Consider the following 24925-nt stretch of genomic DNA (forward strand, 5'->3'; position numbering starts at 1 on the left):
AGGATCTGGAGGTAGAAGATACAAGGGGATCCACATGGTTAGAGAGAGTTAGAGGCAAAATCGCATGGTTTCTAAGTTCTCAAAGGGTCTCAGGAAGAGCCTTCTAATGTTCAGCAAGGACATTTTATACACTCATCATGGCCCACAGTGTGCTGGGTCTTAGAAGACAGGTGCTGTGGGATGCCCTAAGACAGGGCTGGTAACTGTTTCTTAAGTATGCTCACTCCCGCCACAGGGCCTTAGCACATGCTCTTCCTTCTGCCTGAACACTCTTATCTCCCATTTTCACTTAGTTAATTTTTGTTCATCCTTCGGATCTCCACTCAAATGTCACTTCCTCAGGGAAGCCATGCCTGACCCCTCTGACTGGGTCAAAGCCCCCTGCGATACCCTCTCATAGTGCACATACCTCTCCTTTGTGGCGCCTGTTACAGCTGTACTTCTACATCATTTACGAGGTTCTTAGGTTAACGTGGCAGTAAGCTTCAGGCGCCAGGCGGGGGCTGTATCTGGTTCTACTCACCTTTGTATCCTCGGTGCCCAGCACAGTACTTGACAAATAATAGTGATCTAATAAATATCCGTGGACAAATGAATCTTGGGTGTGGGTACAGTGGAGAAGCAACTGAAGGGGCACCAGCCCCCACCCCTGTATATTTCTAAGCCAATGATGATGGGCAACTGGAAGGATCCACAGACAACTCCCAGGTATAGCAATAAATCTGAACTCCTCACCCAATAGGTTAGCAGGGAACGCCTGAAAGGCAGAACAGGAGAGACCTTTCCTCCCTGGCAAGTTTTAAAGCCAAAGCACAGAGAGAGAGAGATACTGTGACCAGCAAGATAGGAGCAAGGACAAGCGAGCCCAAGAAGATGGGGCAGGCGGGGGGGCTTGTCCTGGATGTCTGCCTAGCAAGGCTGCTGGTAGCCATGGCTCGCCTTCTGTACCAGGTGGGGCATGGTGTGTGGTAAGTCAGACTTAAAGTGCCGGGGACGAAAGGGACAGACACGCCGGTGCGGGTGTATCGCTAAGGATGCCTTCAGCAGACAAGCAAGGAAGCCTAGCCAGAGAGATGCGCCAGATCTCTGCTCTCCCCACCTGTCACCCCCTCTGGATCCCCAGTGTGATCACCTGTCTCAAGCAATCCAGTTCTTCAGACATTTATCCAACACTATCTCCCCTCCCCAGCCCGTGCCATCAAGACCTCCCCAAGCACCTAACGAGAGCAAGGAAGACCTCATTCTCTGCCTGTCCCCGCCCTTCCCTGACTTCACTCCAAACGCTTCTCGAATTGGTCCACTCCTCTCTGTATCTGCTGCCATCAACCTAGCCCAGACGACTGACCAATATAGTGGACTGAACCAACTTAGGAAACTACCCCCCACCCCGAATATATAGAATGCCGGAAAAAGTAAAGTCAAAAAAGGTGTTTTTGCTACAATGCCAAACTTGAAAATAGGAAAGAGAAATCTTCAGGTACTAGAAACAAAAAGGAAATTTGAAACCTGAGTAGCGAGAGGGAATCTAAGCCAATGGAGCCACAGGAATATGGGGCCAGACATATGCTAGAGGCTAGATGGTGACACCCAGGGAGGACGAGAGGAGAGACCCCATACCCGTGCAGCAGGGGGAGGTGGAAGGAGATCCCATGCAAAAAGCCAGCAGCCAAGGAGGTTCATTTCGTTTACAAACTGGGACGAGAAAACTCACGTCATGATTCAGGAATGTGGCCTGGAAGTAGGATGCTGAGAAGCAAGAACATTAAGGCTGCTCTGCGTGTGGGTGTGGGGTTCAAATGAGTATTACCAGTGAAATGCAGAAACCTCAAGCTGAGATATTAACTCGAAAACTGGTCCCAAGATCAAGCAGTACTTCAGCATAAAGCAAAGCGAACCCATGAGGCAGGAGTGGACAGTAACAAGCAACAGTGAACACGTAAATTGTTAAAACATGTTTGTAAATCTGAACTATTAAACCACTAAAGATAGAACAACAACTGATTTAGCGGAGTTTTTAAAAGAGGTATAATCAAAATACTAGACAAATATGACATAGAAGATGGGAGGAGGAAGTTAAGAAGGAAATGAAAGTGTTCCAAGGTTTTTGTTTTGTGCCTAAGAAAGACAGAAATATTAATTTTAGAATTTATTAGAAAAATATGAGATTAAGTAAATTTGTTAAAAATTTAAGGAAAATTACTACTAAAATGTAAACTTCCAAACCAGTGGAAAGAACAAGAGGAATAAAGTCACCTTGATCAGTTTAACAGAAGGCAGAAAAGTAGAAATTGGGGAAAGCAAAGAAAAAGCATGTCAAATAGAAACATTTTAAAGAGATGATAGAAATAAGTCCAAATAAATTAGTAATCAAGATATATATAAATGGGTTAAAATGTCTATTAAACTCTAGCTCCATACTGCTCACAAACAGCACATCTAAAACATAAGGATATAGGAAGGCTGAAAATAAAAAGATGGAAAAAGATATATTGGAAAATTAACCAAAAGAAAGCACCCATAGCAATAAAATCAGGCAAAATAGACTTCAAGGCAAAAACCACCAGTAAGGATGAAAAGCAGCCTATTTACTGATAAAAGAGCCAACCCTCAAAGAAGATACAACAATCATAAGCCTGAATACTTCTAAACATCACACTGTCAAACTAAAGAAAAAATTAATAAAATTACCAGAGAAAATGACACATCCACAATCATGGTGAAACATTTTTAACACACCTCTCTCAGAACTGGTAGATCAAACATCCAAAAAAAAAAAAAAATCAAAGATAAACATTTGAAAGATATAGTTTCTACGTCTGACCATATATGTAATACAAGCGTATATGATGGAGGAAGCCTCAACAAACTCTAAGGAATAAATATCATAGAATGCATACTACAGCCATAATGTAGCAAATTTAGAAATCAATAGTCAAAAGGTAGACCCCCTCCCCCCAAAATACATTTGGAAACTAAAAAAAAAAATTCTTCTAACTAATTCACAGGTTAAAAAGGAAATCATGATGAAAGTTATAAATAACAACTATTTAGAACTGAACAATAAAAATACTGCATCTCAAAACTTATAAAATGTAGCCACAGCAGCATAGTTAGAGGGGCACTTATAGCCTTAAAAGCACATGTTAGAAAATAAAAACTGTGCTCAAGAGGCTGAACAAAAGACAAAGATGGTAGAGGAAAGAATATAATAACACAAAAGTAATAGAAGAAAGGAAATATTAAAGATAAGAGAGAAAGAAACAACAGAGATGCTCACTAAAACCAAAAGTTAATTTTTTTAAAGACTAATAAAATGTAATTTTAAAAATATATTAAAATGATAAAATATACAAACCTTGGGCAAGACTAATCAAGAAAGAGCAGTACGGCATAAATATATGGTATTAGGAATGAAAAGGGGGGCATAACCTATAGACACAATAAAAATTTATAAAATTATAGTACTATGACAAAGAATATTTGTGCCAAAAATTTTGAAAACTGTCAATTTTTATTAAATGGTCCATTATTTAGGGAAATATAAATCATGACAATTGTCTCAAAAAAAAAAAAAAAAAACAGAATAGATCAATAACCACCAAAGAAACCAAAGCTGTAGTTCAAAAACTTTCTCCTATCCCCAAAGGCATCAGGCCCTGATAGTTTTATAGGTAACTTTTACTAAATCTTTAAGGAATAGATAATTCCCACTTTACACAAGTTGTTCCAAAAAACAGAAACACAGACAATGCTACCAAACTCATTTTAGAAGTCTAGCATAACCTTAATACCTGAACCAAATAACAATAAAAACAAAATCATAGGCCAATATCACTTATGAACACAAATATAAAAATCTTAAATAGGGGCCAGCCTGGTGGCATAGTGGTTAAGTTGGGTGTGCTCCTCTTCAGCAGCCCGGGTTCACCAGTTTGGATCCCAGGCACAGACCTTCACCACTCATCAAGCCATGCTGTGGTGGTGACCCACGTATAAAATAGAGGAAGATTGGCACAGATGTTAGCTCAGGGCCAATCTTCCTCACCAAAAAAAAAAAAAAATCTTAAATAATGTAATAACTAGTCAAAAAGACAGCAATGTATATAAAAATAACACAGCAAGACAAAAACTGCAAGAGGTCCACAGAGCCCTTCTTCTCTTTGTCTTTAGCCATAAGAACCCTGATTTTCAGCCATGTGCTCTGCTCACTGCACACTGCTTCCCAGCTAAAAGACTATTCCACAACCTCCCTTTCTGCGACGCCACTGTGTCACAAGGTTTCAGCCAACGTGACGTAGGTGAAAGTGGTGTAACTTTCAGGAACTCTTTTTAAAAAGGAAGGACTGAATCCCTCCTCCTCTCTTCCTCCTTGGTACTGCCCAGAATGCAGACAGGACAGCTGGAGCCTGAACTTTGGCTCCTCGGATATGAGGTGATACATGAAGGGTGGAAGACTAACAAGACACAAGGAGCCTGCAGTCTTGACACCACACTTCCACATCCAGGCTTTTTCTCTTCTTAAGTGAGAGAGAAATATACTTAAGATACTACTGTGGCCCTGTTACAGCCAAACTTAATCCAAACTGATAGCAATATCAAGCAGGGTTCATCCCAGGAATGAAAGAATGAGTCAGCATGGAAAATCTATTAATATAATCCACCACATTCCAGATGAAAGAAGCAAGTACGTGATCATCAAAGTCAATTCTGAACAAGCACTCAAAAAATTCCACTCTCATTTTCTATTTAAAAAAAGAAATAAATAAAAACTCTTAGCCAACTAGGAATAGAAGGGAATTTCCTTAATCTGATAAATAGTATCCATCAAAATCTGTAGCAAACATCATCGTACTTATGAGTGGCGCTTGGGAGGCATATCCACTAAATTCGGGAATGGGACAAGAGTGCTACATTCAACAGTGACCTGGAAGTCCTAGCCAATGCATTATTACAGGAAAAAGAAATGAAAAGCATGTAGATATGAAAGACATATCCTCATTTGTAGAAAATATAACTGACTACATAGAAAACCCATCACGATTTTCAGATAAACTATGAGACCTAATAAGAGAGAACAGCAAGGATGCTGAACACAAAATCAATATACAAAGGTTAGAAGTGTTCCCATACGTTAACAGTGCCTGTTTATAAAATACAATAGAAAAAAAGATCCCCAACACAAGAGCCTCCATAGTGCAAAAGACCATCACCTTTTTCTGGATCATGAAAAAGTCCTGCTTACTAGCCTCCCCATACTCACTATTGCTTCCCTCGAATTCATTCTCCACTCAGCAACTAGAGATCTTTTGTAAACATAAATTAGGTCATGTCACGCTCCTTCTCTAACCTTTTAACAGCTACTCATTCGTTATAATTAAATTCTAGTTCTTTATCACGCCTATGCTCTGCACGGTCTGGCCCCTGCCTATTCCCCAGTCCACTCCCTCACCACCCCCCATCCCATTCCACACCAGCCACATGAACTTTCTTTCAGTTCCTGATGCGTGTCAAACTTTTCCTGCCCCAGCGTCTTCACATATGCTATTCTCTCTTCCTGGAACACTTCCCCCTACATCATCTCCCGAATGTTCCTAGTCAATCCTCAAGTCTCAGCTCAAATGTCACCTGCTTAATCTAAATAAGGTCCCTTCCCTCTTAGCCCCTGCTTTTTTCTTTCATATTCCCACCATAATGTGTAGTAATATCCCATTACATATTATACCATAATGTGTAATCATATGTTTATTCATGGATTATTTATTCATTACCTTGATTCCCTTCTAGACCATAACTTCTATGTGGGCAAGAGTCACGTCTTTGATGTTTCCCTGAGATTTAATAGGAGCTGTCATATAAGAGATGCTTAACAAGTATTTTCTGAATGAATGAATGAATGGCAGAGTTTGCTGATTTAGCTGGAGTCTCAGTGGAATGCCTGCTGCCCTCTTCCCGGGATTCAGGCTTGTTAGGAGAAACGGGGGGACCTCCAGGGGTCTATCTGGATGAAAGACCAAGAAGCCTCATGAGGGAGTGAGTGGGTGTACATGGGCTTGGTTTATGGTCCATGGGGAAGCATTAGAGTTGGGGCAGGGTTCTGAACACAGAGCTGCATCCATCCATGACTTCTACCCCACCTCTCAAGAGCTCAAGTCATGGACTTGTGGAATTGGATTTTCCATAACTGCTACTTTTTTATGATCTTCGTGGAATATCAAGAGTTTGGAGGACAGTAGCTTTCAGGAGTGATGGGGGCAACAATGGTGACTTTTTGCCACCATTGATGGAGGCGTTTACAGCCTTAGGAGCATATGGCACTGCAGGAGCTAAAGTAAGAGTGGAGAAAAATGGTGAATCCCACAGGAACCCAAAGACTTCATCAGGCACCCACACACAAGACACCCCCAGGGGTTCCCAGAAATAACTGGATGAACTTTAGGAGAAATCTAAAGGCCCAACAATGGCAACTGGAAACAGAGCTGTGAAAGGCTGCTACTGGGACTCTAGTTTTATTCCTCCAGTGAGTATGGCCTGGGACAGGCAACACAGACTACCATGAAACTCTTACAGCCAGCCCCAGGCTGGTTCCCAGACACCACACTTGGGGCCACTGGCCTGGTAGCACTGCAGCCCAGAAGGCAGATGGGCCACTGTGACACTGCCACATGGCCATTAGAGAAAGCATCTTCCCACAGGAACCCAACAGCGGAGGGACTCCTCCCAGATTCCCTTCAGAGCTCGCAAGGCTAATTTTTCAGTTGGAAATTAAGGAAGCAATGTTTCTGAGGCCACCTAATGCCAGAACAGTGGCTGCTGGTAATTCTACCATCTCGGGTACACCACAGACTCAGGCATATAATAGGTACCCCCGACTGGTTAAATGCTTGTGTGAGCCAAGTGAGGAGGAGTGTTATATCTGCCAGGGGCCCCTGAGAGGCAATCTTCATGTTTATTTGTTTCTTTCTGAGCTTACATACTTGTGCACCACAGGAAGTAACGAGGGGTTGGAAAAATCCTGTTATCTTCTGTGAAGGACAATTGTTGGAGGCCTGCTCAGCACCTCCCTGTTACCTCTCCCTATCACCCCCTTCCCCAGACCACTGTATATCTGCTGTCCACCTCGGAGCACCTGGGACAGGCCTGGGTACAAGGAGAACTCACTTTAGATCTGATGACTGCCCTGGTGACATCTCTGTGGATAACCTCTGTGGCTGCTCTGACTCCTCCCCAATAAAAGGGCTTGCTCTCACATCCAGGAAGAGAGAGTGGGCAGGGAGACCTCGCCACTGAGGTCCTCATGCAGCCCTCTCTCCACTTCTCCCTCAAGGAAGCCTGAGATGCCCCCACTCGGACCTACCTCTTGTCCTCTTCCACCTGTACGCCGATGGAGTGGAACTCTCTTCGACTCCTGTTCTCCGTGTCCGAGTCTGAGATAGTCTCCACCTGGTGGCAGGGTTGAGGAGTCAGTCAGTGGCTGGGGCTAGCCCAGGGACGCAAGCCCTTCCCAGGGAGAAGCGCCAGCAATGTCTGAGCCCCAGGCAAGCTGGCAGATCCTGCAAAGACAATCTGCCTGAACAAGATGAGAGACCCAGGAGGTCAGAGGCCTCAAGGTGGCAATCTCTGAGCACCGCTCTCCACGCGCCAGTAGGGGTGATGGAGCCAGGATGAGGGACAAGGGAGTGGGTCAGGGCTGGTTGGAGCAGCCCCGTCGATTACCAGGCACTGGGGCTACCTGCAGCTCAGAGCAAGTCAGGAAAAGATCTATGTACCCCGAAGGCCCCACTGACCTCCTCAACCCATCCCCAACCGGCCGGGGCCTGAGTTTCCGTCGGCGCCTCCTCCTTCCATACCTGCACCCCAATGGACGGCCGCCACTTCCGCTGCCGCGCCAGGCTCCGCAGCTCCTCCCTGCCAGGAATGGTCTTGATGATGAGTGTGGGGGCCTTGGGGCTGGCCCGGGGTGGCACCGGCGCCAACTCCAGGGTGCGCGCGCCCATGGCGGGGCCGTCCAGCCCGTCGGCGGAGCTGCAGCGCCGGGCAGGGCCCTCGGCCGCGGTGAAGCTCTCGTGGGCGGAGTCGGTGCTGCTCTGGGCGGTGATGGAGATGCGGGGCGGGGCCTGGCTTCCCGGCGGGATGGGGGGCGGGGCCTTTCTGAAGTTGAAGGCTGTGGCCAGCAAACGTGGAAACGCAGTGGGTGAGAAAGGCGTCCCGGCAGGTGTCTGTGGCCGACCACCCCACACACCCACGGGATGCCACAGGACCAGGAGCGACGCGCACTCCACGTGCTGCTACGTAGAGCCAAGGGTTATTCTCCCCATCATCCGGCCCAGAGAGGCAAGCAATCTTCCCAAGGTCACACAGCACAGCAGTGGCAGGGGCCAAAACCAGAATCGAGGGCGCTCGGCAACCTAGGGCGGGGCCAGGGGCAGAGAGGGCGTACTCACAGGAGCCGGGCCTCCCTGAGACAGAGGCAGGGGCAGCAAGGAGGGGCAGGCAGTCGTCGTCTTGAGAGCAGCCGGCCTGGATGGCCCGGAGGTAGCTGTGGCTCCGCATGCGGAAACAGCCGGGCAGGTCCAGGGCGTCCACAGCCTGGGACTCAAGCTCCCCAAACACGGACCCGCACACGGCCTCCAGCTGCTGGTTCAGCTCCTCGCTGAGCTGAGGGCAGGGCCCGGGAGGACAGTTACTGGGGTGCTGGGATGGGGCGGGTTTGCCTCAGGAATCTATCTAGATCTGCAGACGCTGTGTGACTCTTCTGCATTCAGACTAAAAGAAACCCTCACTCTCTGCAAAGATAAGATGGAGGCACATCTGCCCTGTGCTGCTCCCCAGAATGCCTTGGGGCCCACCCTGGGGTCCAATCTTTCCTCAAAATACTCCTCCCTCCACCCCATCTATGCCTCTCCCAGATGTCTGGCTGTACCACAGCCTCCAGACCACCCCATCTTCCTCTCCACCTAGTCCCAGGCCCTCACCTTGCTCTCACCTGACCCTGAAGAAGAGGACCAGGGACCTGATATCCACCCTCCTGCCCAGTATGGCAGTAGGGGACTGCATGGAAGGGCACCTTTTATTTTTTATGATCCACCACATTACAAAATTGATTGAAAGCAACCTATAGAGATATACACCATGTTGCAGGATGGAAATTAATAAGTAAGTGATGGAGCAAAAATTATTACCCTTCAAGTGTTCCAAGCCTTCCCCTACCTTCTGGTCGCTAACTAGGGTTCTGGATTGGCCCCCTTGTTCCTGCCCTGCTCTCATCCTCTGAGGAAAGTTCAGCCATTGTTGGATGGGGTCTTGTTTTTGTTTTTGATATTTTGTGGTGCAGAATCCAAGGGGTTAAAAAAAATTAAAGCAAATAAGAAAAGGACAAAACAAAAATTTTCTTCATGGAACCACAATGCACAACACTGCACTAAGACAAAATATACCAGATGTTGCAGCTTCATTGGCGTTATATGAGAAAACTGGCACAAAGAAAAACTAAAGGTAGGAAAAGAAGGTAGTCCAGTGGTAAGCTCAACACCCAGAGCGCAGGCTGGGTGCACATCTGACAGGTGAGTAAACTGAGGCCCAACAACTTTAAGTAACTTTCCCAGGCCACACTGCTAGGAAGCAGTAGAGTCAGCACTTGTATTCGGGGAGGGTCTCACTCCATAGCCTGTGCAGTCAACTCACAGCCTACACTCCTCCATGCTTTGGATGCTCCGAAGCTCAGAGCTAAATTTGCTGGAGATTCAGATTCCGTGGTTCCAACGTGGGCCCAGTAATTAAAAAGAAGGACTGTCTGGACTTCTTTCTGCAGCTTTTTCTAAAGGAACTTCATTATAAGTGTACAGAAATCACAGGCCATGGAAAAGTCAATCCAAGATCCTGGAGAAGTTAGGTTCTCCCATATTTGACTGGCATAAGCCACACTGCTGTGGCAGCTGTGGCTTTCAACACGACTCCTTGTGAGTCCACCTCTCAGTATCCCTTGATACTCTGGGGTACCAAGGATCAGCAGTTGCTATGGTATTCCTGAAGCTCAGGAGCTCATCTAACTCTTGCCATTTCTAGGCCGGGATCAAGACACTCCCCAACTAGAACCAACCAGCCCAGAGGGTCCCTCCTGGCACACAGCAGAGCTAACGTAAGACAGCGGAGAGTGTTCTGGTCTCATGTCTGGACACCAGGGATGGAAGGAATCTCACTTTGTGGCTTATCTCTGTACCTCCGGCCCTCTTCTGTGTGTAAAGCACTAGGCATAAGATCTGGCATATAGGAGATGCTCAATAAGCATTAGCTACTATTATTAGTAGCAGGAGGCTCTTAAATCACAGTGACAATACCTCTCAGAGGCCTCTCTTTCCCAGGGGTTCTGAAGCTCTTGAAATCCCAACCATATGTTATTCCCATGACCAATTCTATTCAAGGCAGACAGAGGGAGGGTGAGAAACTCCCTGGGGCCACACACTTTCCATCTCTACTGGCCACGAGGAGCTTCTGGAGTTTCAACAAGGGACGAGGACCCAAGGGAAAAGCAGACTTGTATAGACTCTCAGAGGAATACTGCACCTGAGTTGATCTTTACTGTATTATGATTATAAAATTGTAACATTGTGCTGTGAATTCTCCTGTTACCCCTGTGCTGCCTTCCACCCTGCCCCTCCCAACCCCCGCTTTCACGAGAGTTAAAGTCAAAGAATCCTCTTGGGAAATGAGAACCTTAGCCTTTCTCCAAACCAGACTCAGAATCAGTAAATATCTCCAAGGGTGTGGGATATTTAGAAGAAAATACTTTATTTGGATCTAATTAAAAATTGTCAATGCTAGAGTTGGTGGGTCCAGCTAGGGTCTAGGCAACATCCTGTATACTTTACATATGTCATTTAGTTTAAATAACCTTGGAAAACTCTCTCATTTCAAAACATTCTAAAACACTGGATAAAATGTAACAAATGTTTTATATGCATAGCTGAGCTCACAAGAAAGCAAGATAAGTCCCCAGGGGACAAAAGCAAAGAAGAGACTGGAAAATCAGAATATTAACTGTGTGAGTCAATGCTGCAAACAGCCCAGTGGAGGTGGGAGGTGGGGCAGGGGTGGCTGGTCTCAGTAATCAAATGGCTTCGGTTTTAACACCCACATGGGTGCAGAAGTAAGGTTTTGGGGCAAACATGAAGCATGGAATTGGAAATGAGAACCTGCATAAAGGTAGGAAAGGGGAAACTTTTGATGAAAAGGTAGAGTAGAAAAAAAATCAATTATCAGCATAGACTGATGACACAGAAGCTAGTTTGTGGTCCAGGCACTGGAGGGAGAGGGAAGAAGGCAAATCTCCTATTCTGTGTCGATTCAGGATTCTGCGTCTGCATGAGCCTGCATGGGCCAAACCCACCAAATTAAAAATTAACATAAAATGGTCTCAGACCAAGAACAGTCTAATAGAAGTGATCGTGAAATATTTCCTGGGGGACCCACTCCTAACCCAAGCTGCCAAGGGTTCTCACAGATAAAGCTCCTTTGAAGGCGAGCTAATGTTATACTGTGTAATAGACAATCTCTGACATGGCCCCTAATGATCTCCACTTCCTGACATTCACACTCTGGTGTAGTCCCCTCCTCTTGAGTGTGGACTAAACTTATTGGCCCGCTTATAATAAACAGAATATGGCAGATACAATGGGATGTCACTTCTGAGATTAGATTACAAAAGACTGTGGCTTCCATCTTGGACACCATCTCTCACTCTCTGTCTCTCAGAGCCTTTGTTCTTGGGGAAGCAAGATGTTATGTTGTGAGCAGCCCTACGGTGAGTCCCACATGTCAAGCAACTGATGTCTCTGGCCCATCGCCTGCAAGGATCTGAGGCCTGCCAACAGCCATGTGAGTGAGCATGGAAGCAGATCTTCCTACAGTCAAGCCTTGGGATAACTGATGCCCTGGCCAACACCTTGACTGACGCCCTGTGAGACACCTGATCTAGGTGGTACCCAGATAAACTGTGCTCAGGTTCCTGACCCACAAGAACTGAGATAATAAATATTTTTTGTTTTAAGACACTATGTTTGGGGGTAATTTATAATGCAGCAACAGATAACTAATACTAACTGTGACATAAACAAGAACTAAAGTTTTATGGAGTTAAGCCATTGAGAATTCAAGGCTTATCTGTGTCAGCAGCTAGTGTTACTTTAGCTCAAAGAGATTAGCTTTTAAATTATGTTTAAAATTTCTAAAACTTAAAAGATAAAATTAAAATATAAAGGGAGAACAAAAGCTTTGATAAAAAGGCTAGGAGAATTTGAAAAGGAACCAAATCAGATTTATGGAAATGAAAAAGAAAAGTCAGTGAAATTAAAAACATAATTAATGAGTTAAATAGTAGATGAGACTCAACTGAAGAGAAAATTAGCGAACCAGAAGATACATCTGAGGAACTTACCAGAAGGCAGCATAGAGAGGCAAACAGATGGAAAATATGAAAGAGAGGTTAAGATACAGAGAGGAAAGAATAAGAAGGTCCCACATACAACTAACAGGCATTCCAGAGAAGAGACTAGATAGAATGTGGAAGAGGCAATACTTGAAGAGATAATGATAGTGGCTGGAAATTTTCTAGACTTCTGACTTCAGGCATAACAGAGTTAAGGGGACACCAAATCCTATCCCCAAGACAACTATAAAGCTGGACAAAAATTCTCAAAAACAACCATTTCATCACTCTGAAAATCAATAAAAGATATACAACAAAGAAACATTCACAAAAATTGTTGAACTTTGGGTAAGAACAGCATGAGACTGTGGTGTCCTTGCCTGGGGCTGCTCCCATTAACCAAGCTCCCAGGTCCATCAGTTGTAATAGTTCAACAAGGGTGGGGCAGGCTGTGAAAAACAGTTGCTTCACTACCACTGCCAAAGGGACTCACCTAATTTGGAGCATTGTCAGTTATAGTGCCAAGAACAGGAATAGCCAGCAGCACTGCTAGTCTGAGGTTTCAGCACTGTTTGGGGCAAGCAATGGACTGGCCGACTAGCTAGGAATTTAACAGGAGTTCCAGGGGGTAAGATGGGCAGAGGGAGTTTGATAAACTCTCCACATATCCTAGGTTAATCAGAGGCTGGGTGCATGTACACAGAGACCAGAGAGGCCCTGAGCCCCCCACACATGCCTGGCCAATGACGCCTGTGCACATGTGCAGAGGAAACGCAAGAGAGCCTGGTGGAAAGTAAAAGCCAGGGCAGGCTTGGAAACAGCCTGAAATTTGTATTCCTCAGCCCACATACAGAACCATAAGCAGAGACAAGAAGCCTTACTGGCTTGAGGTTTTTGAGCACAACCTCTGACCAATTTCTGGTAAATACTAAGCTTTGTAGACACAGGAGCAAGCCCTAGCAAACCAGGCTTAGAAATAAAGACAAGAAAGAAAAAAAATTAGTGGAGACATCAGAGGCCACATTTGGCATAAAGACAGAGGTCACAGATTTAGTCCAAGGATTAACAAACAAATAAACAAGGCAATAACAATCTTCAAGAGATAAAGTAAGAATCCAGAGTTGCTAAAATGTGTTATCTAAAATGTTCAGTATGCAACAGAAGAATATGAGACATGCAAATAAGCAAGAAAATGTGAATGTTCCTAAATATTTGATTTATCAGACTAAAACTATAAAGCAGCTGTTACAATTATGTTCAAAGAACTAAAGGAAATCATGTTTAAAGATTTAAAGGAAAACATACCAACAATGATTTTATGAATAGAAAATCACAAGATAGAAATTATTTTTCAAAAAGAAAAAAGAACCAAATGGAAACTCTAGAGCTGAAAAGTACAATAACTGAAATGACAAATTCACTAGAAGGGCTCAGCATAAAAAATGACTAATAAACTTGAAGATAGAGCATTATAAATTAATCTCCAACCTGAAGAATGGAGACATAAAAAAGATGGAATAGAAATTAACAGAGCCTCAGAGACCTATGGGACATCATCAGGTATACCAGTATACATGTAATGGGAACCCCAGAAGAAGAATAGAGAGAAAAAAGAAGAAAAAATATTTGAAGAAATAATGGCCAAAAACTTTCCAAATTGATGAAAAACATTAATCTATAGACCAAAGAAGCTCAATGAATTCAAAGTAGGTTAAACACAAAGAGATCCATACTCAAACACATGGCAGTCAAAATGTTAAAAGCTAAAGACAAAGAGAAAATCTTAATAGCAGCAAGAAAAAAAAGGTTTATCAAATACAGGAAAACAATAATATGATTAACAACTGTTTTTCATGAGCAACAATGAATACCAAAGGCAGTGGAATGGTATATTCAAAGTGCTGAAAGAAAAAACTGTCAATCAGGAATTCTATATCCACCAAAACTATTCTTCAAAAATGAAGTAAAAATAAAGACATTTCCAAATAAATACAGACTAAAGAATGTATTGCCAGCAGAACTAGCTTACAAAAAACACTAATGGAAGTTCTTCAGGCTAAAAGGAAGTGACACCCAATGGTAACTCAAATCCACAGGAAGAAATGAAGAGCACCAGTAATTATAAATACATGAGTAAATATAAAAGACTCTGTAAACATATTTTTCTCACTTTTTCTCTTAAGTCCTTTAAAAGACATAAGATTGTACAAAGCAATTATTATAATGCCACCAATAAGTTATAATAATTGTTAGGTTTATAACATATACACAGGTAATGTATATGACAATAATAGCACAAAGGCGGAGAGAAAAAGGAGATATATTGGTGCAATGCTTCTATATTTTACCAGAATTAATTATATTTTAATAAGTTAAGATACACATCGTCATTCCTAGCACAACCACTAATAACTCAAATAATATAGTAAAAAGGAATTAACAACAAAGAAATTAAAATGTTACACTAAAAATATTTAATTACTTAATACAAAAGAAGGCAGTAAAGGAAGACTAGAGGAACAAAAATGACATGAAACAATCCAACCGTATCAATAATCACATTAAATGTGAATGGACAAGACATCCCCATTCAAATGGCAGAGATTGTCAGATTGGATTAAAAAGCATGTAGGTTGAAAGTAAAAGGATGGACAAAGATGTACCAGCGAACAGTAATCATGACAGAATTTTCCAGATTTCATGAAAGACATGAATCCTCAGATTCAGGGAGCGCGCGCGCGCACGCGCGCACACACACACACGCACACATATATATCATAGCAAAACTGCAGGACACCAAAATCAAAGACAAGATCTCAACAGCAATCAGAGAGAAATGAAAATTACCTAGAAACACAATTAGATTGATAGTAAACTTCTCAACAGCAATAACTGACGACAGATGACAAAAGGAATCTTCAAAACACTGAGAGAAAATAACAATTGACCTAGAATTCTGTAATAAGCTAAATTATGTTGAATAGTGAGGGTAAATTGCATTTTTTTGTTAAAGGCAGAATTTGCTACTAACAGATATTCGTGGAAAAAATTACTAAAGAATTAACTTTATGAGGAAGGAATGAAATGTAAGAAGGTATAGTGGCGGAGGGTAAAGATGTGGGTATATATAATCAAGTACTAATAGCATAAAATGTAACAACAATAATAAAGACTAATTTGGAGAGGCAAAAAGAAGGTGGAACTAAAATACTGGGCAACAAGTACACATAAGAAAGGAAAAGGCGATCAAAACTAAAGTGTCCTAAGGTCTTTGCATTGTTCAGGAGAAGGGTAGAAGAAATTGTCAACTTTAGACTTTGCTAAGTCAAATATGCACACTAAAATTATAAGAGTAACTGTAAAGAATAAAAATAGAATATATAACTGCTAAACAGTGTGCAATTTGGTGGGGAGAAAAATGAAGAAAACCCAATGGATCCAAAAGAAGGCAGCAAAGGAGTAAAAAAGCATCATCCAAAAGTCAGGATAAATAGAAGGCACAAAGTAAGATGACAGAAAAAAATCCAAGCATATTAGTAATACAATAAATATAAATGTGCCAACTCTCAAGCAATCATCAGAATACATATAAAATAAAATCTAGCTATAAACTATTTACAAAAGACATACTTAAAACACAAAGAAACAAAATGTTTTAAAGTAAAAGATGGAAAAAGATGTTCTGGGAAAATACTAAACAAAAAAATAGACTTAAGGGCAAAAAGCACTATTATAGATAATAAGATGACATCTCTAGTGCGTTAAACCTGTTTCCTCTTCTGTAAAGCAGAGACTGTAAGCCACACCTCCCAGGAGAAATATGTAATGTATACCTGATGTTAGATAATGTAAAGTGCTAAGAAGAGAAATAAAAAAAACAGAGAAGGAGAATAGGAAATGTTGGAGGGTGTGGTTACAATTTAAATTTTAGACTATTCAGAGAAAGACCTGAAAGAAGTGAGGGAGTGATCCATGGGAGTGTCTGGGAAGGAGAGATCCAGGCAGAGATAGCAGCAAATGCAGATGCCCTGAGGCTGGAGCACACCTGTGTCGTTGGAGGAGCAGCAAGGGGACCAGTGTGGCTGGCCTGCTGAGGGAAGGGAACTCAGAGGTGGCGAAGGTCAGATCATGCAGGGCCTTATAAGTCATAGCAAAGTCCTTGACTGTTCCTCTGAGTAAGGTTTTGAGTTTTTTTTAAATGATCACTCTGGCTGTATTGAAAGAGAATGAAGCAGAGCAAGGGCAAATGCAGGAGACCGACTAGAAGGCAGCGCAATAATCCTGACAAAAGAACATGGCGACTTGAACTGGCATGGTGGCAGTGGAGGCAGTAAGGAGTGTGGGATCCTGGATATACTTTGAAGGTGGGACCAACAGGATTTGCTGAAGGATTGGATGTGGGATGTGAGAGAGAGAAAGGAGTCAAGGCTGACTTCAGGCTTCTAGACCAGAGCTTCTGGAAGGATAAAGTTGCCATTATCTGAAATGGAGCAGACAGTGGATGGAGCAGGGAATTTGTGGGGGAAAGGATACCAGCAGTTTAGTTTTGGACATCTTAGGTTTGAAATGTCTACTAAACATCCAAGTGAGATTCAATACACAGTTAGATATACACACCTGGCATTTATGGGAGGGTTTGGGCTAGAGATATTCATCTGGGAGTCATCAGGCTCTTGATAATATTCAAAGCCATGAGCTTTGATGAGCTCACCCAAGGAGTGAGTGTAGAGAGAAGTCCAGGAACTAAGCCCTGAAAACTCCAGTGTTCAGATCCTGGAGAGTTTGTAGGTACCAGTGACACAGACAGAGAATAAGCATCCAGAGAGAGGATCTAGGAAAACCTAAAAGGTGTGTTGTCCTCAAAGCCAACTGAGTAAGGTGTTTCAGAAAGGAGAGAGTCATGGACTGTGTTAGATGTTGCTGCCAGGTCAAGTAAAATGAAAACTGAGCATTAACTAATGGGTTTAGCAACATACGTTGGTCTGATGTGAAAAGGTGGCTGTGCCAATCAGATTCCCTGGTTCAGAAAATGTAACAACGAAACGCTCAGAGATTGAAGCAGCAAACAACAGGAACCAATGTGGACAGTCTTTCGCATTGCTTTTTGCATTGCTTTTTTTCCCCAGCAAACAGTAAAAATAGCTAACTTTTATTGAGTACTGGCTATGTTCCAAGAACACTATTATGATGCCTATTTTTAAATAGGGAAAGTGGGGCTTAAAAAAGTCAAATAACTTGCCCCAGGTCACTCAGCTGGTAAGTAGCTGAGCTGGAATTCAAACCCATCTCATGCATTTACTTACTAAACTGCGCTGCCTCCATTTAGTTGAGGGGAAAGTCTACACTTAGGTATGAAACTCACATTTACAAAGTACCAATTTGGGGCCATGTACCTTGTGTTTGCAAACGTTTTTTCACTGAACTGTCACAAAACCTCTGTAAGATAAATACCGCTACTGTTGTCATTTTAAAGATGAGAAAACGCAGGCGTTGAGAGGTGAAGTGTCTTGCTAGTGGTCCCACAGCGTGGCGGTGGTGGGGGCAGAACACAGCCCAGATCATCTCGGAGGCTGCAGCTCTGCCCATCCCCTGTCTGCACAGTCAGTCTTACCATTTGCATGAGGGTAGGCTGGAAGCAGTCAGGTCAGGATGGGGCTGGGGAATCTGAGAGAACTGATGTTGCCCTCACAAGCTCATCACTTTGAGGACGCTTGGTGGTTTCTAAGGATGTGACTCTCTGAGATCCTCAGTATGAGTCAGCTCCAGGAGTCCCAAAGTGGGCCTTCCCGGTCCCCCAGAACCAGACCTGAGCTCTCTCCATGGGCAGACCTCTGAGTTTAAGGCTTAGGCTGAGCATGGGACTGAATCTCCCTTCCCACACTTTCCTTCAGGCACCCTGGGCCTCTCCCTACCTGTCCAGTGGTGAGGGAACGGCTGTAGCCAGGAATGGAGCTCCGGGGGTGGATCCGGGGTGGGACACAGCAGCTGGGAAAGGTCAAAATTCCAGATTCAGAATGGGGGTCTGCTAGGAGGTGGGGGAAGGGAATGACAGCATTGGGGCCCCGGAGCAGGTTCTATCTCCCAGAAACCCCCAGGAGACTCCTGGGTAAAGGGACTCTCCCAAAGAGGCACTCAGACACGGGTTGTCACCCAGGACCCCCTCTTTATATGGGGCAGAGCAAGACCCCCCGGTTGAACCCTAAGCAGAGAACCTGACTGGTACCCACTCTACACACATCTCCTGCAGGTACCCAGTATCAGCTTCCCGCCCCCTCGCCCCCAGCATTCCCTGTCCTTACTTGATCCGGGCCTGGTCCACGCTGGAGGAGCGGCGGGAGGTGAAGCGCCGGGCGACTGCTTTGGGAGATGTCTTGGGGCTGCCATCTGAGTCTCCACTCTCCTCATCCCCCATGGCTTTGATGTAGCTGCCGCTCCGCATCCTGCGGCAGGGGATCTCCCCATCCTTGCCCCCAGTGGGGTAACCCCCCCAGTCATCTTGCGGCACCTGCGGGAACAGGGTCCTCTGTCTCTCAGACACGTCCCTACTAAATCTAGAGGCCAGGACCCACTTTCCCCACTGCCACAGGGAGATGCTCTGCCCTGGCTCGAGCAGGCCACACTCAGGAGCATGCAGAGGTGGAGTGGGAGGCGAGGTCTCAGGCTATCCCCTCCCTCACAGGAGATGCCTCATCCTCCTCCATGGACCCTTTGCTACTTAATTGAAGGCCACCAGAAAGTCTGGGGGCTGACATGCCAGATGCCAAGAGGTTGAAGATCAGAGGCCAAAGTGACCTGTGTCAATCCCACCCCCAGTAGTGAAGCATCACCTGACCTCAGTCACCTTTTGCCCCTCCTCCTCCTTCATCCTCTTAACCTGCTCATATCCCAAATCCTCTGATTTGCCCCCTTCCCTTCTGTGAGGAGCCACAGAGGGTTTTAAGCAGGGGAGTGACATCAGATTGTGTTTCAGAAAGAGCAATCTGACAGTCCAAAGAGAGGATGGATTGTGGAGGGCCAGGAGCAGGGCAGGGGCTCAAGTGGCAGGAGGGAGACCAATTAGGAGGCTGATGCTGTTATCCAGGCAAAAGACGATTAGGCCTAATTTAAGCCAATGACAATGAGGGGGAAGAGGAGATGGAAATGAGAAGTGTTAAGGAGCATCAGTGAGCCTGATTAGATGTGGGGGGTGACAGGGCGGGGAGGAGTTGAGGATGACTGGGAGGCTGCTGGCTGAGGACCTGGGGGATGGTGCTGTCGCTCACTGAGCCATAGAATCCCAGAGAAACAGATGTGGGGAAAAGGTGATGAGTTCAGGGTTGAGCATCTTGAGTTTGGCAGAGAACTGCTGAGCAGGTGGTTGGATGTTTGGTTCTGGAGTTCAGGGAGAGATCTGGGCTGGAGGCAGACATGTGGGAATCATGGGCAGCAGCTGAATCCACAGGAGTGAATGAAAGAGCCCAAGGGAAAGAAGAAAGAGAGCTGGGAGGGATCCACTGACATTTAAAAAGAGACTGCAAAGAAAGGAAGAGGAGCCTGTGAAGTCACCTGAGAAGGAGTGGGCAGAGGGGTAGGAGGGAAGTCAGGAGAATGCCATGTCATGGAAACAGGAGACATTTCCAGAATAAAAAGAATTGATAATGTCAAATGCCACAGTGCATTCAGAGGTTAGTAATTCAGGCTTGGGAGTTAGATCCATGTTCAAATTCTGGCCCCATCACTTGCTAGCTAGGTAAACTTAAGCGAAACTGATTAATTTGTATCAGTTTCCTCATCTGTGCCTTGGTAATGATAATTATGCCTAGATCACAGGGTTGGTGGGAAGGATAAATGAGCCAATATAGAGTGCCCAGCACACAGTAAGTGCTGAATAAATGTCAACTATTATCATTATAAGCATTGAAATGTACTTTTCAAGACGAGCTCACAAGAGACCATTGGTGACCACTGCCAGCACATTTTAGAGGACGGGGGTGTGGAAGTCAGACTGCAGTAAAGGGGAGAATGAAAGAAAGTGAAGTGGAGTCTATGCTCTAAGAACCTATGATATGAAGGGAAGACACAAGATGGAAGGGGCTATGGGGCTGAGGAAAGGATTTTTTGGATGAGAGACTTGGGCATGTTTTCAGGATGAGGGAAAGAGCCAGTAAAGATAAAGATAGTCTTTAAATGTGGGGAGGAAGGAGGGACAGACAGTTCAGGGATGGAGGGGATCCTGGGGAGATTGGCTCAAGCCTTGCTGGAGGGATCAGCCTGGGATGGGTGGTCCTGGCTTCTCCTCTAAGCCAAGAAATAAGCAGATGTGGTGGCCGGGAATCTAGAGGAGTCTACAGGTGGGCTGACAGGCACGTGAGGGGGTCTGTGATGGTCGGCTGCACTGCAAAGAATGAGTGTAAATGAAGGTGTGGGGGAGAGGGCTGGGGCAGGTAAGGAAGACTTAAAATACCCCTTGTAAGGAACAGGTTAAATGGGGTGGGGATTGGCAGTCAGGGCTCAGGGAAGGGACAGAGACTCTGGGGGTGAGGCTAGGTGAGGAGACAGACATCAGTGTGAGAACAGGGACCCAGGGATGGGACGGCGCCCCATGAAGGGGCCTACGGGGAGGGACAGAGCTCAGTGAGGGGTTGGAGCTCAAGTGGAAGATGGGAACACAGGGAAGAGACAAGGTTCCATAAAGGAACAAGGACTCCAAGTGGCAAGAGGGGTTCCACAGGAGGGGTGAGGGACAGCTGGGGTCCAGTGAGAGAAACAAGGTCTTGACAAAAGGGTTGGAGACCCAACAAAGACACCTAGTCTGACGGGGCCAGTTTCCCCTGCTTCTGTGCCAGGGGAGCAGCAGGCTGTCTCGAGGGTCCCGGCAGCCCCTTGCTCTCCCCCAAATGGGTTCAGACTTCCCCGTCCTAAGATGCCCTGGAACCCAAGACCCTGATGGATCATTCTCCTTCCCCATACTCTACAGAGAGGAGCCACAGGCAGGCAGAGAAAGACAGGCCAGATGACGGGACAGCCAGGGCACGCTTTTCCACACTGCAGGGCTCCCACTCCGTAGCCACTGCAGAGCTCCTCGCTCCTCTGCAGGACACTGTGAGGTGCATGTTAAAAAGGAAGCCCCCAGGGAGGTCAGGGCAGCACTGGAGAAGCAGCAGGGAGCAGTGGAGTGGCAGCAAGGCTCCAGGGATGGCAAAGGCTCAGTTACTGGAGAAGGGTTGATGTTCCCTTCTTGGCCCTTTCTGTGAGACCCTTCAATTCCCTTAGAGAACCTCTCCACCCAGGGAGGGGGCAATCCAAGGCCACTTCAGAAGTCCTGGAAGTCTCTAACCTTCCCTTCTGTCTCCCACTCCTTCCTGCTTCCAGTGTGGCCCTAACTGTTCCCTTGAGCTTCCCTAAGTTCCCCACCCAGGAGAGCGCTAACATGTGAACAACTTACCAGCAAGTCCAGTGACACCCAAAGACACATACAAGCTCAATTTTCCATACCTTTGCCATGCTGTAGCCTCTTCCTGGAACACCCTTAATCCACTTCTGCACTAATCCAACTCCTCCACTGAGATTCAGCTCAGGGGACATTCTTCCTAGTAGCTGCTTTGAGCAACCCCTGGCCACCACCACCCCAGGTGGGTGAGCTCCCACGGTGCCCAGGGCTCTCTCCTACCACAGCCTCATTGTACTGTATTCCATCTGCTTCCTTGTCCATCCCACCTCTAAACTGTGAGCTCCTACAACCTGCATCTGTGTCTTCATCCTTGTATCTTCAGCACCCAGGAAAGGCTCACTGAATGAATGACTGGGGAATAACTATGTGAAATGTGGGTTTGGGGGATAACCCTAAGTCTGCTGGACTTCTAGAACTTGTATTGACTTTTTGTCCTAAACTATGGGAGGGCTCAAGAAAATATGTCAGGGGGACGGGAGGAGGCCTGGGGCAGAGAAGAGGAAGGTTGATGGTGAGAAGAGTCTCCGACCTAAGCTCAATAAAAAGATGGAGAGTGGACAGTGTGGGATGGATGAAGGCTCCATAAGAAGAAGAGGTCAGAGCTCCTAGAATCACCTGCGGAGACCACAGAGGTGGTGAGACAGGATGGGGATAGCATGCCGGCTATCACCTACACCATCCGCTCCCAGGAGGCCCTGTCCTGGCATTGTATCTGGGGCTCAGACCCCAGCATGTCGCCAGTCTAGGAAAACCCATGGGACAGGGTCCCAGGGCTCTTCCACAGTCTCACGGGCTGTCCTACTGTAGGTACCCCAGAACAGCAAACCCCAGCAGAGGCACATTCTAGAAGTAACTGACCTTCATATTCAAACAATATCTGGACCACCCAGATTTGAGCAGAAAAGAGGTCTGGAGAAGACCTGGGGGCAGAGAACTGCTTTCCAACTGCTGACCTCCAGCCTAGAAGCTACAGCCAGGGAGCGCCACGCTGTCCTGTCCACTGCCTACCCTCAACCTCATTCTGCCTCCAACCTCACAAGACAGAGGCCAGCACAGCTTGTCCAAAACAGCAGGTCAAGGGGAAGTCTTCTTGGCACTGACACAACATCAGAATAGGAGTGCCCTTTCATTGCACAAATGGGGAAACTGAGGTCCCTAAAGGGCCTCAAGGGGACACAGTGAGGCAGGGCAGAGCCTCCCTGCCTCCAGGCCCTCCACCATGGGGACAGCTGGCTCCCATCCAACCCTTTCCGTAGCTCCCTGGGTGAGAACACTGATGAGGACCGAGGACTCTGTTCCCCACCCCTACCAAAGCCTCACCTGCAGATAATGATAAGTCCTGGCTTTAGCCTTGGTCTCCGGACCCAGGAGCCCCTTGCCTGGCCCGGCCCCTGGGTATCCATCCCGGCCCTGGCTGACCATCATGGTATGCCAGGCACTTCGCTTGACCGATTGTCCATCCAGTGACATGGACATGCCAGTGCAGGCAAGACAGCGGCCTTCCGACCCACCCGAGCGCCCCTTGAAGCTCAAGTCCCGGTAGGACCCATCTGGAGCTTCCAGGCAGAAGGGACCACCAGGCTCCCCAGGGGCCCGCCCACCCGCCAGGAAGCCACTATCACTGTCCAAGTTGTCGTCGGAGCTCCACCAGCCCGCGGCCTTGCCCTGGTGCCGCCCGTCCCCCTTGCGGTCCTTGCTCTTGCTCCTCTTGCCGTGCCGGGACTGGTGGTGGTGGTGGTGGTGGTGGTGATGGTGGTGGTGGGAGGTATGGGGGCCTCCAGAGCCCGGGCCAGGGTAGCTGTCTCCCCCAGTGCCACCTCTTCCCTCGGCCTTGGGCCCATTATAGTCCCTCTTCCCTGGGGCCTCCAGAGAATGGGACTTGGCAAAGAGCTTCTGCACAGAGTGAACAAGGTGCCGGATGCGGCTGGGGCTCTCGCTGCGGGCCTCCAGGGCAGTGCCAGACCCCGGCCCTGGTCCGGGCCCGGCCCCCGCTGGACCTCGCTGGTATGGTAGCGTGTGGAAGCCATCCTGTTGAACTGGCAACTGCTTTTCAAACTGGTCCAGAAGTGTAGGAGGCAGGCGAGGGGCACCCTTGCCCTGTGGGTGGCCCACACAGTCTTCACAGGTGTCGAAAGGACCCTGGCCAGGGTACATCCTGGGGAAGGTGCTGCTACCCCCCCCAACCCCGGCCCCCGCTGGCCCTCCCTCAGGGCCTACCGATGGCCCCTCACTCAGGCTCAGGGGCCCTTCGGGAGAAAGGTGTCCCAGGCCAGCTCTCGGGGCACTGAAGCGGGGCTCGGTGGAGAAGGCCTCCCCGGAGCCCAGCAGGTACGGGGCCCTGGCAGCTGGGCCCACGTCCATATGCTGCTGGTCAGCAAAGCGGGCTGGGCGGGGATGGCTGCCTCGGTCGCCATGGTAACCCCTCATGGCCTCAGCAAGGGCTCTTCATAGTGTTCGGGGCCAGGCCCCAGGGATCTCCTGGGAAAACAGGGAGAAAAGGGATTCAAATTGAACAACAGGCCACTTCACCTAAAACTATCTTTTATGAGGTATTTTTGTATCCTTTTTGGTAATGCTTATCAATTTATTGTGATTAATTGTACTATCTTCCCACAAATGGGCTTAAAAGTCCTTAAAACAGTTGTACTAGATAAAGAAATTCACAAGGGCACAAAATAATACCATCATTCACCAAATGCTGCAAATTTGATAAATACTTATTCCCAAGAGGAAATGCCCTCAGCCAAATGAATTTTTTAAAATCCTTAGGTTAGCAAAAACAAAAGGATACCCAAACAGACATAAAAAAATATTCAAAGAAACCAGTCATCAGGTGAACTTCTAACAACCGGCTTTAGGCAAACTGACCAAGAGCCTCACCTCTGCCCCCTCCCGAGCCACTTCCACTGCCGTGAGGAGCCAGGCCCCTGGGCCACAGCTCCCAGCAGCAGTAATGGAAAGCACTGGACCCAAAACTACATCTCCAGCATGATTCTGCAGGAAAGCCCCTCCCCTCCCTTCCACACCCCGCTCCTTCCAGCTGGCTGCAGGCTCATTCTCCCTCCTTCCAGGAC

General features: G+C 46.5%; 1 protein-coding gene across 1 annotated transcript in view; it reads right to left on the reverse strand.

The window, feature by feature from the left end:
* DLGAP3 (DLG associated protein 3) overlaps positions 1-24925 on the reverse strand; it is a 56607-nt gene that overhangs the window by 9727 nt on the left and 21955 nt on the right. The window contains exons 3-8 of the mRNA XM_058553618.1: positions 23172-24329; positions 18721-18926; positions 18334-18406; positions 8442-8655; positions 7848-8161; positions 7355-7440 (exon numbers count right to left, since the gene is read on the reverse strand). Of these exons, the coding sequence (XP_058409601.1) occupies positions 7355-7440; positions 7848-8161; positions 8442-8655; positions 18334-18406; positions 18721-18926; positions 23172-24278 (2000 nt within the window). The 5' untranslated portion in view covers positions 24279-24329. The remainder of the gene's footprint in view (positions 1-7354; positions 7441-7847; positions 8162-8441; positions 8656-18333; positions 18407-18720; positions 18927-23171; positions 24330-24925) is intronic.

This window comes from Diceros bicornis, chromosome 13, assembly GCF_020826845.1.
Source record: "Diceros bicornis minor isolate mBicDic1 chromosome 13, mDicBic1.mat.cur, whole genome shotgun sequence".
In the NCBI taxonomy this organism is placed as follows: Eukaryota; Metazoa; Chordata; class Mammalia; order Perissodactyla; family Rhinocerotidae; genus Diceros; species Diceros bicornis.